The 16,520-nt window shown below is 39.6% G+C and overlaps 1 protein-coding gene and 1 pseudogene across 1 annotated transcript in view; one reads left to right on the plus strand and one right to left on the minus strand.

The window, feature by feature from the left end:
- Positions 1-1,713: 1,713 nt before the first annotated feature.
- Positions 1,714-9,401, minus strand: LOC103658458 (annotated as a pseudogene).
- A 1,149-nt stretch (positions 9,402-10,550) lies between these two features.
- The window catches only part of RTTN (rotatin), a 144,141-nt gene continuing 138,171 nt past the window's right edge, over positions 10,551-16,520 (plus strand). Inside the window, exons 1-5 of the mRNA XM_040632443.1 lie at positions 10,551-10,831; positions 11,158-11,345; positions 12,229-12,406; positions 13,217-13,306; positions 15,395-15,485. Of these exons, the coding sequence (XP_040488377.1) occupies positions 10,801-10,831; positions 11,158-11,345; positions 12,229-12,406; positions 13,217-13,306; positions 15,395-15,485 (578 nt within the window). The 5' untranslated portion in view covers positions 10,551-10,800. The remainder of the gene's footprint in view (positions 10,832-11,157; positions 11,346-12,228; positions 12,407-13,216; positions 13,307-15,394; positions 15,486-16,520) is intronic.

A 16,520-nucleotide genomic window follows, 5' to 3' on the forward strand; every position in this document is an offset into this window, starting at 1 on the left:
AATTTTTTTATGTACGAGGATATTTATTGAGGCATTGTTTGTAAAAGCAAAACACTAGAAACAACACAAACATCCTTTGATAAAGAGGATGGCAAAATAAATTGTGGTACATTCAAGCATGCAATATTGAATACTATGCAAGTATTAAAAAGAGCAGAATTGGGGTGCCTGGGAGCCTCAATCGGTTAAGCATCTGCCTTAGGCTCAGGTCTTGATCCTGGAGTCCCAGGATCGAGCCCACATCTGGCTCCCTGTTCAGTGGGGAGTCTGCTTCCCCCCTGCCCCACCCCCACACTTTCCCCTGCCCCTCCACTGCCCCTCCTTCCATTCGTGCTCTTTCTCTCTCTCTAGTGTGTGCTCTCTCTCAAATAAATACATTTAAAAAAAAAATCTTAAAAAAAATAAAAACAGCAGAATTAACAAAGGTCTATCCATTGGTCAAATGACAATGATGTGATGTTGAACAAAGAAGGTAAGTTATTTAGTAATTTTATAAAAACATATGACAATAGAAACTACTGAGTAATTTATTAAATATAAAATAAATTCTTGTTTTCAACCTAATGTCTTATTGCTTTTTTTTTTTTTTTAAGATTTTATTTATTTATTCGACAGAGATAGAGACAGCCAGCGAGAGAGGGAACACAAGCAGGGGGAGTGGGAGAGGAAGAAGCAGGCTCATAGTGGAAGAGCCTGATGTGGGGCTCGATCCCATAACACCGGGATCACGCCCTGAGCCGAAGGCAGACGCTTAACCGCTGTGCCACCCAGGCGCCCCTGTTGCTTTTCTTTTTGTAACACCTTATTGAAATATAATTCATGTGCCATGTAAATCACCAATTTCAAGTGTACATTTCAATGGTTTTTAATATATTTACAGATATGTGCAACTATCACCACAGGTAATTTTTGAACATTTTCATCATCTCAAAGAGAAACCCCTCACCCCATAGCTGTTACTGCTCTAGTCCCCCAACAACCGGCAAATCTAAGTAAACACTAAGTCACTTGGCCTCCATAGATGTGCCTGTTCAGGGTATTTCATATAAATGAGATCATATAGTATGTTGTCTTCTGTGGCTTCTTTCACTTGGCATAACTGTTTTCAACGTTCATCCAAGTTATAGGGTGTATCAGTATTTATTTCCTTCTTTTAGCTACGTAACGTTTCATTGCATAGATATGCTTTATCCATTTTATACACCCATGTCTATCCACTCCTGAATTATGGACATATGGGTTGCTTCTACCTTTCAGCTCTTACGAAGGAAGCTGCTATGAACATTCATATACAAGTTTTTGTGAGTACGTGTTTTCATTTTGGGGGCACATACCTAGAAGTAGAATTGCTGGGTCACATAGTAACTCTGTGTTTCCCTTTTTGAGGAACTGTTGACTATTTCAGTTCTTTGGGGTATATATCCAGGAGTAGAATTGCTGAGTCATATGTTAATTCTATGTTTATCTTTTTGAGGAACTGCCAGACTGTTTATCATAGTGGCTGCACAATTTTACACCCCCAGCAGCAGCGTGTGAGGGTTCCAATTTCCCCACATCCTGGCCAACAATGCTATTTCCTCTATTTTTTTTTTAAAGATTTTATTTATTTATTTGACAGAGATAGAGATAGCCAGCGAGAGAGGGAACACAAGCAGGGGGAGTGGGAGAGGAAGAAGCAGGTTCATAGCGTAGGAGCCTGATGTGGGGCTCGATCCCATAACGCCGGGATCAAGCCCTGAGCCAAAGGCAGACGCCCAACCACTGTGCCACCCAGGCACCCCTCCCCTATTTTTGATTATAGCCAACCTGGAGAGGGTGAAGAGGTATCCCATTTTGGTTTTTTGATTTGCATTTCCTTGAAAACTAATGATGTTCCACATCTTTTCATGTGTTTCTGTTTTTGTTTGGGGGGGGGTCTGGGAAGAGTATGTTGCAGTTAAGAACAAAATCTACAACTTTCTTGGCAAAAGAAAGAAAAAAAATTCTTTTGATCTCCTTGAATGCAGCACACACAAAAAGTGCCGGTTCCCCTAGGCTCCCTCAGAAATGGAGGAATAAACAGAGGGCAGGAGTGCAGAGATGTCTTCTTCCAGGCCCAGGCCTGTGAAAAATGATGACCTAGTGTTAGTCCTGAGCAGGGCCCCTGGATGGTGTGTATTCCTAGTTAGCCCTCTGGAGTCTGGGGGCATCCGCATCTCCAATTTATTTGTACAGCATACCTCAGAGATATTGTGCGTTCAGCTCCAGACCACACTGTTACTTGTTGAACTGGAAAGAGTAGACCCCGTTGTCTGAGGGAGCATCCAGCATCACTTGATGTTGCTGGCCACTGCTCCCCTCTGCTGAAACACTAGCAGAAGGCACAGGGGGTACTGGGAGATGTGAGCTCCTTGCGTAGTGGCAGCCATGGGCATGTACGTGTCTGAGCTGCTGAGGAAGTGGTGACCCATCTGCTGGGTAAGAGGTCCCACCATGGAGGCAGGCTGGTGAGAAATGGGGTGATCCATCCCAGGTGACAGAACTGAAGCTGAAGGCTGCATGAGATATGATTGGCGGTGTATCCAAGATGGATTAGGGGCTTGTAGAAGAGATGTCTGAGTCACTCTCTCATCTGAAGACACAGGAGATGGAAGATAGGGGGAGAGTGCAGACTAAACAAGCATCCTGTTGGGGGTGATGTTATAAGGAGCTGGGGAAAACCCATTCTGAAGAGCTATGGTGGGGTCATAGGTCAAGGCTATACCACCTGCATCTGCATTCCTTGGCCAGGCCTGTCCATTTTGCACAGATTATCCTTGGTTCTGTCATTTCTTTGGACCACCATCAGCAAATTTGCAAAGCAAGGGATCAGATGGAGCTGGTACTCCAGCAGGTGTTTTAATATGCTTTCCACTAAAATGGGTGATGATGGCTTCACACTTCTCTGTGGACTCCATTCTTGCACAGCCAATCCCTCTGCTGGTCCCACTGGTGTCTCTGAGGATTCCAGTGGAGATAACCTGGCCAAAGGGCTTCAGCATCCCCTCCAGTTCTTGCTTATCTATTGCCAGTGGAAGGTTTGATAGGTATAAATTTGTGGGGTCCTGTTCCTGTTGCTTTGTCATTTGTGCCTGTAAGCTGCTGGCTTTCAGTGCTGTTACAGCTTATTGTACTGCTGAAGGACCGTCAAAGTTCACAAAACTATAGCCTTTGCGTTTGTTCGTGCTTTTGTCCAGTATGACCTTGGTGGAGACAACCTCGCCATAGGACTGGTACAATTTGACAGGGTCCTGGTCAGTAGTGCCTGGGTGCAACCCCTGGATATGGAGGTCGGTTTTGCTCAGCTGGTCATTTCCAAAATCCCACTGCGGCTCCTGGGGGTACTATTGCTTGGACTAGGTGATGCCATATGCTGAGGCAATGAATGACACATATAGCTTCTTGTTTTTGTTATAACCAAAAGTCAACATCCCATGCCTGGAAATCATTGAGAGCAGCACTTGCTCCTTAATGTAAAGTGGCTGAGCCTTTTCATGTGTTTATTGGCCAAGTACTTAGGTATCTTCTTTGAAGAACTGTCTATTCAGATTTTTTGCCCATTTTTAAATTGGGTTGTCTTGTTATTGTTGAGTTGTAAAGATTTTTGTTGTTGTTGTTTTAACATATTTTGGATAAAAGATCTTTATTAGATATATGGTTTGCAAATGTTTTCTCCTACTCTTGGCTTGACTTTTCACTTCCTTGATGGTGTCCTTAGGAGCAAAAATTTAAAATTGTGATGATGTCCAATTTACCTTTTTAAATTTTTGCTTGTGTTTTTGCTGTCATGCCTAAGAAACCATTGCCTAATTCACACTCATTAAAATTTATGCCTATTTTTTCCCCAAGAATTTTATAGTTTTAAGTGCTTGCATTTAGGACCTTGATCCATTTTGAGTTCATTTTGTAGATGGTGTGAGGTATGGATCCAAATTCATTCTTTTGCATGTGGATATAAACTTGACCCATTTGTCAAAAAAAAATACTCTTTCCTTGTTGAATTGTTGTGGCACATTTATTGATAAGCAATTGACTGGAAATATGAATGATTATTTCTGGACTTTCAATTGTAGTCCATTAGTGAGTGTACTTGTCTGTCATTATGTCAGTACCACACACTCTTGACTACTGTAGCTTTGTAATAAGTTTTGAAACTGGGAAGCAGAAGTTCTTCATTTTGTTCTTTTTTGAGATTGTTTTGGGCAGTCCAGTTCCCTTAATTTCCACACGAATATAAGCCAATAGTATCTATATTGTTTCCATATGGATAAGCTTGTTCATTTTATGAGAAAGGCAGTTGGGTATTTGATAGAGATTGCTTTAAATATGTAGTTCAATTTAGGAAGTACTGCCATTTTAACAATACAAGATCTTCCAATCAATGACACAGGATGTCTATTTATTTAGGTCTTTTAAAATGTCTTTCAATGGGATACCTAGACAGCTCAGTTGGTTAAGCATCTACCTTCAGCTCAGGTCGTGATCCCAGGGTCCTGGGATTGAGTTCTGCATTGGGCTCCTTGCTCAGCAGGGAGCCTGCTTCTCCCTCGGCTTCCTGCTTCTCCTGCTTGTGCTCTCTCTCTAACAAATAAATAAATAAAATCTTTTAAAAAATGTCTTTCAATGATATTTTGTAGTTTTCCATGTACATGTCCTATATTTGTGTTAAATTTATTTCCAAATATTTTCTTTTTAATGTTATTGTAAATGTAATATTTTCTTAATTTAATTTTTGGATTGTTCATTGCTTGTGTAGAAAAATAGAATTTGATTTTATATATTGATTTTGTATTCTGTAACCTTGCTAAAGTCTTTCCTTTGGTCTGATAGTTTCCTTGTGGATTCCTTAGAATTTTTTACATGTAAGGTCATGTCAGCTGCAAATGGAAATAGATTTACTTTTCCTTACTAATCTGGAATGTCTTTTATTTCTTTTTCTTGCCAATTACTCTGAATAAAACTCCCCGTACAATGTTGAACAGCAATGGTGATAGCAGACATCCTTGTTTGCTTTTCCACATCTATAATTAAGACCCCTATTTATTAAATTGTGCAAAGAAAGCAGAGTTCAAATTCATGTTGCTTTGCTATTTGAAGTGGAACATGAATATATCTTGTTTCAATTCTTCCACTTTAAAATGGCATAAAATATTTATTACCTTTCTATTTTTGTATTGGGAAGATGAATTAGAATTTGATGATCCCCTTAAAAATTAAATATTATGTAAATTCATAGGACAAAATTATGGAGCATGATTATGAAAATTCTTAAGTAGGGGATGAAACCTTTAGCCACAACCATTTTTCCTTCTTAAAGATTAGAATTATTGGGGTGCCCGGGTAGCTTAGTTGGTTAAACAACTGACTCTTGATCTCAGCTCAGGTCTTGATCTCAGGGTCATTAGTTCAAGCTGCACATTGGGCTCCATGATGGGTGTGGAGCCAACTTAAAAAAAAACAACAAATAAAGATCAGAATTATTAATGAATCATGATCTTTATTAAAAACATTTTTTAAAGATTTATTTATTTTGAGAGAGAGACAGAGAGTGAGCATAGGGTGGGGGGAAGGGCAGAGGGAGAGAGAATCTCAAGCAGACTCCCTACTGAGTGTGGAGCTCAAAACGGGGCTCAATCCACCACCCTGAGATCATGACCCCAGAGGAAATCAAGAGTTGGACACCCAACTGACCAAGCCACCCAGGCACTCTGAATCATGATCTTTATTCTTGAGTAAGGCAGGCTGGGGTTCAGATGACTTTCTGGAAGACACGCAGAATGTCTGCCTGCCCTGGGACCATGAATAACTTCCCCACATCTACTGGTTAGAGTCCTTTTGTTTATGAATCATGCCTGCTTGCTCTTTTTACATGTTGTCTTGATAAATAAATTAATATCCCAATTCATGTAAAGGTGGCTTGTTAAAGGATTTCTCCTTTGGGCCCATAATTTCTTCCCTCTGAAAAATGAGGAAAAGAGGATCAGAGACTCCCTTTCTCCTGGAAATTGTGCCTGGGTATGGCTGCATCAACAGCTGGAAGGCCCCAGTGCCTCTGCCTGTGAGGCCTCCCACAATGAGCAGAAAGACTGCTTCTTGGGCCACGTCCCTCTGAGGTCCCTCTGCCCAGTGGAGCTACCTCGTGGTTATACTTGCAGGTAGTACTGACATACAATATAACATTGCATTTGATTCCTAGAAAGACAATTATTTTGGTCCATCCAGGCTACTATAACCAAATACCATAGACTGGATGCAGACGACTTACCAACAACAGAAACTTCTTTCTTACGGTTCTAGAGGCTGGAAAGCCCAAGATCAAAGTGCTAACAAATTCAGCGTCTGCTGGGGACGAGCTTCCTGGTTCACAGATGGCTCTTTTTTCTGTGTCTTCACATGGCAGAGAGCGGAGGGACCTATCTGGAACATCTTTTATAAAAGCACGAGTCCCATTCATGAGGCTTCACCCTCATGACCTCCTAACTTCCCAAAAGTCCCACCTCCTAAGACCATCATAATAGGGATTACATTTTAACATATGAATTCTAGGAAGGGGGAGACACCAACAATCAATACAGCAGAGAGGCATCCTCAAGTTTGGCAGCCACTAAAATAGCTATTATTTGTAGCAACTACATATTACAGAGGTCCTGGGATGAGTGCTTTCCATGATTTATCTCCTTTGATCCTCACACAGTCCTATCAGTTGGTGCTATCTTTAACCCCAATTCCTATTTGTAGAAGCTGAGGTTTAGGGGTTATACAGGCAACAGGGTTTTTCCCCCTACCCGAGATTTTCTCCACATTTTCTGTTCATCCCATCCCTTTCCCTAGTGGAAGTCTTCTGCCCAACTCCTTGTAACTGCAGTAGGATTATAATACCCTGCCTGCAATTCAGGGTGTAAGTAACCTGGGATTAGGCAATCTCATAATGATTTTCCTGGTGGGGTTTCCCATCATGGATTTTATATCTGGATTTGGGAGAAAGGTTTTTTCTTTCTTCTTGGGTCACTATATGGGAAGATGGAAGTCTGGAAGTCTGGAAGTCTGGAAGACCATACTCCTCTCTTGCCCTATATATTTTGGGAGAATCTTGACTGTTATACAAAAGAATGGGACAAACATACTGAGGGAAGCAAGACTAAGATGTTGAGAAAAAGAATACTAATATTTTTTGAGTCTCTGAGGCCAGATCCTTTTTTAGAGGTAATAAATCTCATTTTTGCTTACTCCTTTGAGTAATTTTTTTTCATTTGCAACCAAGAAAGTTAATTAGCTTACCCATAATTATGCAATTAAGAAGGTTGCAAAGCTGGTTTTAAACCTATGTCTGGCTCCAAGGTTTGTGCTCTGTGTAATAGTTTGTTTAGCTTATGTGACTATGAACCAGAGATTTTAAGTTAGTCAAGTAAGAGAAATAAAGGGTAGGAAGTGTATATGATCCTGACCAACAGACCGACTGGATATAACCCCAAGTATTAGAATTCATGTTCAATTTGTGAGGAAGAGCAAAATTGCATGACTTTTCCAAGAAAGAAAGATAAAGCATTTCTTTTTCTCCTAGAATAAATCACCACAGATAGTAGTATGAGTTCTTAGGAGAGTAACTGAATATTTCCTGTGACTTTCAGTATAAATATCTTCATCTAAGCCAAAGGATCCAGCATAGCAGACTGAGGCAATGCCCGCCAGCAATTTGTGGGTATGATTGAAAGGCTGAAGGATGGTTGATAATTAAGCAGAGCTCAATAATTAGAATTTGACCTGCTTTCCTGGATCCTCATGTTTTTCTCTATAATGTTGCATGGTTTGTGATAAGCAGATCCCAACATACAAGGTCTCTATTCTTCGTTCTGTTCCCAGTTCATTCATACACTCCCAGCTGAACGACTGTCATTTACAATCAGGTAAAATTCAACATGTTTTTATTATAAGTTAGCATTTAAAGAAATATAACAAAAACTATTATAAGTAGAAAACTACAAATATACATACATACAGTTATCTATTGCCCATTTTTTTCAAGTACTCAGGCATCATTTAAAAAACCTACATTGAAGTTCATAATGACAAAAGCCCCAGTTGCTGATTGGGATATAGTAACAGTAAAAATTAATAACTAAAGGATAGGCAGGACAGACTTGATGATAAAAAAACCTCCTCCTAAATAGATCTTGGGTGAAACTGAAAGTATCAAAACAGCAGTTTCACGATGGTTGAGAGTTCTAACCATAGTTGGAACATTATAAATCTAAACTCATGACACATGATTAAAGCTTTTCTTAGCTGTGGATTCATGGAACTCTCTATAACCTAAGGAAGGGATGAGAAAATTACTGATAATAAATAAAAGTACAGTGAATACAATAGAGTATGAGTATTCTTTTTAGCAGAATTAGTAAGTTGAAGATTGATTCTTTGAGAAAAAATTGGCAAATCAATACTTAGTCTAATAGAAAAATGATACATAATTGCTTTGAATGTAATAGGCAGGACTTACTGATTTTTTTCAAATTATAAAAACAATATATGCTCAACAATAACAATAAAAATTAGAAAATAAAAGCAACATAAACAAAACCATTTTTGATGGATGGCTACTAGACATAATGTGGTTGGTCATTTCACAATGTATACAAATATCAAATCATGCTGTGCCCCGAAACTGATATAATATTATATGTCCACCATATCTCATTAAAAAAAGAGACCATTTCATTTTTGACACCCCTTTTTGCTTGCAACATGCTTGTTTTAAGTTATAGTTGACCCCTGAACAACACAGGGTTTTGGGGCAGTGAGCCCTGTGCTGTCAAAAATCCACATCTAACTTTTGATTCCCCCAAAACTTAACTACCAATTGTCTACTGTTGACACGAATCCTACCAGTAACAGATCATTGATTAACACATATTTTGTATGTTATATGTAGTATACACTGTATTCCTCCAAACGGCAAGCTACAGAAAAGAAAATGTTAAGAAAATCATAAGGAAGAGAAAATACACCTATAGTACAGTCATACTGTACTATATTTATTGAAAAAAAATTGTGCATCAGTGGATCCAGGCAGTTCAAATCCATGTTGATCAAGAGTCAACTGTAATTTATTTTTCTCACACAGTATTATCATTCCTTCCTCACTGACATCCTCAGTGTCTCATCATCTAAGACTTTCATCTTAGAAATATATTTGAAAAGTTATTTCCATCATCCCTCTGTACTGTCATGTGCATGTATTTTGACCTTGATACTTCAAACCCACAAGGACAACCTTCCTGCTTGGGTAACTACAGAAACTTCTCACTTTCTGGTCCGTTTGGCACAGTATCCATCAAGAGCTCTTCTCTTACCTGAGCATTGAGGAATGCAGCCACTGTCACCATCTTGCCCAGGGAGGCTTAGGTATGGACTAGTGGAACATCAGTTAAATATCCACACCTCTTTTTCCTCCCACTCTCCAATTTCCTACTGCTGTCTCTCATTCACCACAGAGGGACAAATGGAGAATAACTAGCATGCTAACAGCCCCTTCACTTTCCTGTCTTCCTCCCAGAGGTAATTTGGCTGCACAGAATTGCTCTTTTCCTGACCTAGACAGACCCATTCTGAATCCTTGCTTTGCATGTACTGTTTTCTCTGGGAGGAATTCCCTTACCCCATTTCTTTGCCTGACAAACAAATTCCTACTTACCCTTCAAGATCCAAGTCAAATATCACCACTTTCTAGGCTACGCACCTCACAGAAGCAGCAAGGTCCTATGAATGTTAAAAGAAAATGAAGGTCAGGTCCTCAATTGGCTACTTACTAGTTGGTATGACTGGGTGAGGAACTTCTCTGATTTTAAGCTCCTTTTTTTATTGCGAAATAGGAATGGATATTATGTCTGCCATGACACCCCTTTCTAAGGGAAACTGAAAACATACGTGATGCAAATCATTTAACAAATTTAGTTTTGTCGTTGCCCTTTACCACTGCTTAGAATTTTTTTTTTTCTATTTGTGCAGTGCAAAAGCCAGCAATGGTGGCATTCAAATATTAATTCATACCCTTACCCCTCACCCCCATTTTTTTGTTTCTACAGCCCCCTTTTTTTCTTTCTCTTCTGTTCTCTTATTTCCTCCCCGCCCCCCTTTCCTTTTGTGACTTGCCTGTTTGTACTGAACTTCAGTATCCGAGGACACTGCTTGCCTTTGCAGGTACATTCTACAGTTAAAGTGATTTTAGTAACATGGGCGGTTAAGGGTGTGCGGGAATGCAAACCAAACCAAACTGTGCATTATAAATTGTAAAGTTCTGGGAGCCGAGAATTAAAATTGGCAGGGCCAGAGCGAGTTTGCAGGGTCAGGTTGGGCTTCTTTGGGACTTCTGCAGCCCGCGCCGGAGCCCGCGCTGGGATGCCGGAACCCCAGCAAGGTGGGTGCGGTGGCGGGTCCGGAATTCCGGGAGGGGAGCACAAATGGGCGAAGACTACAATTCCCGACGTGCACCGCGGCCGGGGCGGGTTCTCTTCCCTGCTTGTCTCCTCATTCTTTCCGGTTCTTACGACAAAGACTGCTGCCTAGGAACTGCGTAGTAGTAATTACAGAGAGACTATAAGCCTCTGTGGAGTTGCGGGGGCCCGCGGCTGCTCAGGGGTTGCCTCCTGTTCGTCTGGTGGGTCTCAGCGGCATTGCGGAACTCACAAGCCCGAACGGCCGGGTTTCCATGGGGACACTAATTGTAGACGGACGCTGTGGCGCGGCAGTTTAATTCTCCGGCGGAGGCTGATCGAGCGGGACGAAATGGTCTTGACGGGGCTCATCAGGAAACTCGGTAACAGGCTGAGTTGCCCCTCGCGCCAGTCGCCCTCCTGTCGTGGCCACTTGCTAAGAATGGCCGTGTAACGTTTTCGAGGCCGGTCCACCCTGAGACGGCTCACTCTTGTCCTGGCCTCGCTGGGGCAGCCCCCGGGGACCCATCTCGGACTTTGTGTAAACTCAGCAATTCGCATCCCGAATGCACCAGGCCCACCTGTGAAAAAATTTGATTTCCCTCTTCACCCTGCCCGGGTCCCCTGCGTAAATAACTGAGTGGTAGGGTAAATTCCGGGTGGGCGTCTCTTTGGAGTTGGGCAATAGCTCTGTGCTGTACTTTGACAGGTCATCAGCTGGCCGAGATCAGGGAACGCGCTCTCAAGAATATTCTCTGCAAGGTTGAGCACAACTTAATCTGCTGTGATGATCTAGTTCAGGAGAGGCTACTTTTTCTCCATTTGCTGGAATGGTTCAATTTTCCGTCTGTTCCAGTGAAAGAAGAGGTTCTCAGCCTATTGAACAGATTGGTTAAGGTAGGATCATTTTGAAATAAAATCAGAAGAGCTGTTGTTTCGTAGTGATTTAATTGTAACATTTTCTTGAAAGTTAAATAATTACAACTTTTTATTTTATTTTTTTTTAACAACCAGAGATGTTGAATTTTAATTCCTCGGGGTATATAATGCTCAACTTCCTTTTATTTATAATGTTGAATCTCACATTGTCTCTACTGTGTTCTCTGAAATGACAGAACTGAGTTCTGGTGTGTTCTGATTTTTGGAATCATCTTTGTAAGTTGATATTTGTCATTCTGTTTTTCTTTATGTTCTGTTATTTGCATATTAAAAATTAGGTGTATCTGTATGAAAGAGAACATGTTTAAAGTTAATGTTACAGACCATGATTAATAAATAACCTCAAGTATGTGAAGTTGCGTTTTCTATATCTGTTTTTCATATTTATATTCCTCAGCCTGCCTTCAGAGTGGTTGTCAGGGTCAAATGTCAAGAGTGTGCAAATGTAACCTTTCAAAACTAAGTCACTATGCAGTCATAGGGGATTATTACTTTGGCATTCTTTGACTGGCTGGAGGTAGGAGAGGATAGGGTGAGAGTCCATGGAGGGAGGTAATCCATTTAATAAGTAAAAATAGGAGTTTACAGTGTGCATTTCTAGTGCTCAATGTCTGGGCTTTTCTCTCATAAGTGTTATCACGTGGTTTATGCATGTTTCTATAAATCTATGTCCTATACATGGATGTTCTTTACTTTTGGGTATATCAATGCAAGATTTATTTTTTTATAAAAGGAACATCTAAAATACCAAAAATACTTTCATGTTTTCATTGCTGTAAAATAAAGTGTAGAAATTTTGATATATGTGGTTATTCTCCGGACTCTCCTCTTCTTATTTCAGTATCCTCCAGCAGTCCAGCATTTGGTTGATCTTGGTGCAGTCGAATTCTTATCTAAACTTCGCTCTGATGTGGAGCCAAATCTGCAGGCTGAAATTGATGGCATTCTGGATGGACTTTTTAGTCTTCCTTCAGAAGATGCTCCGCTATATTCTGCATCTTACCAAACCAAACAAACTGGTAACTCTTTGGAATCAATATGATGCATTCTGTTAAAATAGAAGTATATTGGTTCTAGTGGTTAATTCTAAGGAAAGGGACCTTAGCTTAAAAAAAAAAATCATCTCCCCCAACTTCTTTTTCTCGCATTTAACTTACATTAGCTTGACCTTTTCCCCCCTTCTACAGTTATTCAGAGGAGCATACATTTGTATTTGTTGCTTTTTTGGTCAAGGTGCCTAAAAGATGCCAGCGATTTTCTTTTTTGAGACTAGTTTGACAGATTACTTCTACAAAAATAACACATTTTCAACAATAACAATAATAATATTGCATTCCCATTCTTATTCCAACTAAACTGCTGAAAGTGTAATCACATGTGACAGAGAATCGTGAAAGATACTGAGAGGTAGTTCTTGATTCCTTTGTTTTTGACAACTTTTTCTCTAAAGATATTAATGAAAGTTGAAGTGGTCAGGAACTACATAATTGGAGTAAGAGAGAGGAGGAAGATGGACTAAGAAGCAGAGATGAGCCCTTGAATAAATACTTTGTAACAGATTCTTTATGTACATTGTGGATGTGTTTATTCTAACAAATAGTTGTATTTGGTGAACCATAAAAAGGAGGGGAGCCCACACCCCATTAAAAACTGGCTCAGCATTTACATTTTTTTCCTTTATAGGAAGACTCTTCAGAGAAAAAAACTTATTTTTCTAGTTTCTAAAATGATTGTAAAACTTAAGAGAAAACGTTATTATTTGAAAAGAGTAAATTTCACTTTTAGCAAATAAGGAACCAATAATACAGTAATATATATTTTCTTATCAGAATTGCCACAACAGCCTGAAATCTTAATAGGATATTTTCCTCAAGACAAAAATAATTTCCAGCAGATGGAAGTGTCTCCACGACCAATGGGTGTGTATAAATAGAGAAATAATCCTGTTGACTTGGTAAATCAGAAATTAATGTACTTTTCTTCATTGTTGTAAAGACATATTGTGGTCCAACTTGAATGTTTCAGCACTGAACTGAATGTTTCAGTTTCCTCAAATTAGTTTAGGATGTAGAGTCTAAATGGTAACATTTTATGTTATTCTGACTGCATTTGAGCAACTTTGGAGGTGGGTGGTGATGGTGGCAGTAGTACTCAGGGCCTACTGCACACAGATTTGTCAGGAACGGTGCCATGCACTATATATATGTCATGGTATTTATTCTCCAGCTCACTGAGTGGTACTGTTCATCCAATTACTCAAGCCAAAGACTCAGGATCATTTGGGTTTCTTCATTTATCTTTACGCCAGCATCCAGTTGATTGAAGAGTTCTGATTTAGAACCTCTCTCTCTCTCCCTGGAATCTCATCCAGGTTTCTTCATGTCTGGCTGTGTGTCTGCTCATATGTTACTTCCTCAGAGAGACCTTCCTGAGGACTCTAGCTAGTGATCACTTTCTGTCTATGTCTAGTTTTCTTCCTAACATACATCATAATCTGAAATTACGTATTTATTTATCTCTTTTTGTCTCCCTTGGTATGAACTTAATGATAGCTGTGAACACTGCTTTATCCCCAGTGAGCAGAAAAATGCCGAAAACGTATTAGGCACTCAGTATGTATTCTTTGAATGAATGAATGAATCTTCACTGGAGTCCCAGTGAAATTGATATTGTTACTATCTCCATTTTACTGATGAAAGCACTGAGGCTTAGAAAGGATAAAACCTTTGTTCTGGGTGATGCAGTTAGGGAATAATTAAGTAAGCATGTACCTAACAGCTTATTGTCTGCACAGCTGAAATGAAAAGGTTGTGTCCAAAGATATATCTGCTCATATCAAGTATTCAATTTAACTCCATTTGGAAGCCCTCTGTTGCTGAAATGCTTTCACAGAAACTCTCTGGTTGAATAATAGCATAAGAAAGAACTGAAAACTTGTTTAGCTGTTAAAATACTTTACCTTTTCTTTCTGTAAAAGTTAGACTTGTTACAGAGCTTCGGTTTTTGAGATGGTAGTTTCTTTGTGCTTATGATTAAAAGGCTTGATTGAGTGACAGTGAGAGATGTCTGAAGGAAGAGATTATGTCAGGGCTGGGAAGGTGGGCACTTGGATGCAGCTGTTGAAAACATTAGGGACCTTTGGGGTGGTGAGATTTTGTTACGTGAGTTGCAGTTTGTGGATTGGTAGTATGGCTTATTTTGGACACATCTTTTTGTGTGCGGTATAAGTCTGTCCTTCCCTCCACCCCCCTCTTACTTTTCTGTTAGAAAGTAAATCCTGCTTGGATCTTAGCACTTTTAAAAGAAACAACGGTGCTATATCTGGGAATTTAATAATGCTGTTATCTAAATTCAGTGATTTCATGCACTTTTCAAAGCATTTGGCAGAAAGTATATTTGCCACTTGGATACTGTTTCTCAGCATTGCCACCTTAACTTGTACAATATGAGATCTGTTAAAAAATCATTTGATTGGGGTAGTTTAAAACTGTTGGTTTCTCAGATTTCTTTTAATCCTGAGTGCTGATATTTGATCTTCAACCTTATGGTCTTAAGTCATCTTCAAAGAGGTTTAAACATCTAACACCATTTAGGATATTTGAACATGACTAATTATAGTATGTGATTATGTTTATATCATTTTTAATTTCTACAATTAAAGATCTCCAAATGCCAGTTCCTTTTATGTTAAATTTAAGCTCTGTGTTCTGGTTAGCCACAGGGTAAAATACAAAACGTAATTGAAGCTCTAACTGTCATTCAATATTGGTTTGTATTTAATGCCCTTCTAATAATAATATATGGTTCTGGATAAACTATAAAAACAGAGCTCTGTTACTTATCTTGTTAGGGAACAAATTTGCAGCTGACCTTGTTTGGTATATTTTAGGTTACTGTAAGATGTAACTTTATTTGAAGACTTCTTTTAAGGGTGAAGCCTTACTCTTAACGTTGTGAGTCTGTCAGCATTGCCTTTGATCCCTTAAATTTTGCTGTTCCATTAGCAGTAAATCAGACTGTGAAGTGTTTGAAGTTTTCTACATTTCCTTGGCTACCCCTGACTACAACAGATAGACACGTTCTCTCCTCTAATGAAAGGTATGGTACCTGATGTGTATCAGCTATTTTGGTTCATTTATAGCCATTAAATCTGGTTGCTATTACTGTGCATTTTCACCAGGAAAAAAGATACTAAGTGGCTGTGAAAGGTAGTAATGGGAATATATGAATGATTTTCACTGTTTCAAAAGGCAAGCCAGAAAACTCCTATTTGCTGTTATCAGGCTACACATCAAGTTGGTTTTTTTTTTTTTTTCTTTTTTTTTTCTTTTTGTGGTTGGAATCTTCTATACATCTTGGTGGCATGAGTCATCTCTTATTGACCAGATTCTCTGATTGGCCATTGCTTATGTCCCTGGTTAATACAAATGGAAAAAATTAAAGATAAATGCAATCTTTCTTAGGGGACAATATATTCAGAGGACAATAGAAAGACCAACTTGGTAGAGTTAGGACTAGATAAACAGCTGGATGCTATTAAATGCTTTTTGATGCTGGCACTTCCAAGGCATCAGTAAATTCTCTTGGAACAACATACTGAAGAGTTAGAGTCCATGTGGGAAAGGGGCAGGGGTGGTTTTGATGTCAGCTCTGAGTCAGGCCTCAAGGAGGAGATATGATTTCTAGTACACACCTCTGGGTGGTGGGCAGTGGACTGGAGCTGGGCTGAGAGGGCGTGTGGATTCTTGGGGTGGGAGGTAAACAATTGCCGAATCCCTAGGAGGGCACATATTGTCTGAGAAGATGAGGGGTGTCCTCTGTTTGGGATAAGAGGAGAATCCTAGCTTGATTCACTAGACTAAGGAAGAGCACTAAGGAATTTAATTTCTAGAATTTAACTCTATATTTGCTATTACGTTTTCTGTCTTACTTCCTAATTCATTTAGCAGATTTCATTGCATTATGTGCCCTTTGACTTCATTGATTTCATTTTGTAGTATCGTGATAGTCTTGGCATACAGTGGCAGATACTGTGTAGTGCCTGCTCTTGAGGAGGGTCTAGTGGGGGATAGAAAGTCAGTATGCATTTGCCATAGTACCAAATGTAGGCATATGGAGGAAGGACCTACCCCA

This window comes from Ursus maritimus, unplaced genomic scaffold (assembly GCF_017311325.1).
Source record: "Ursus maritimus isolate PB19 unplaced genomic scaffold, ASM1731132v1 scaffold_18, whole genome shotgun sequence".
Taxonomy (NCBI): Eukaryota; Metazoa; Chordata; class Mammalia; order Carnivora; family Ursidae; genus Ursus; species Ursus maritimus.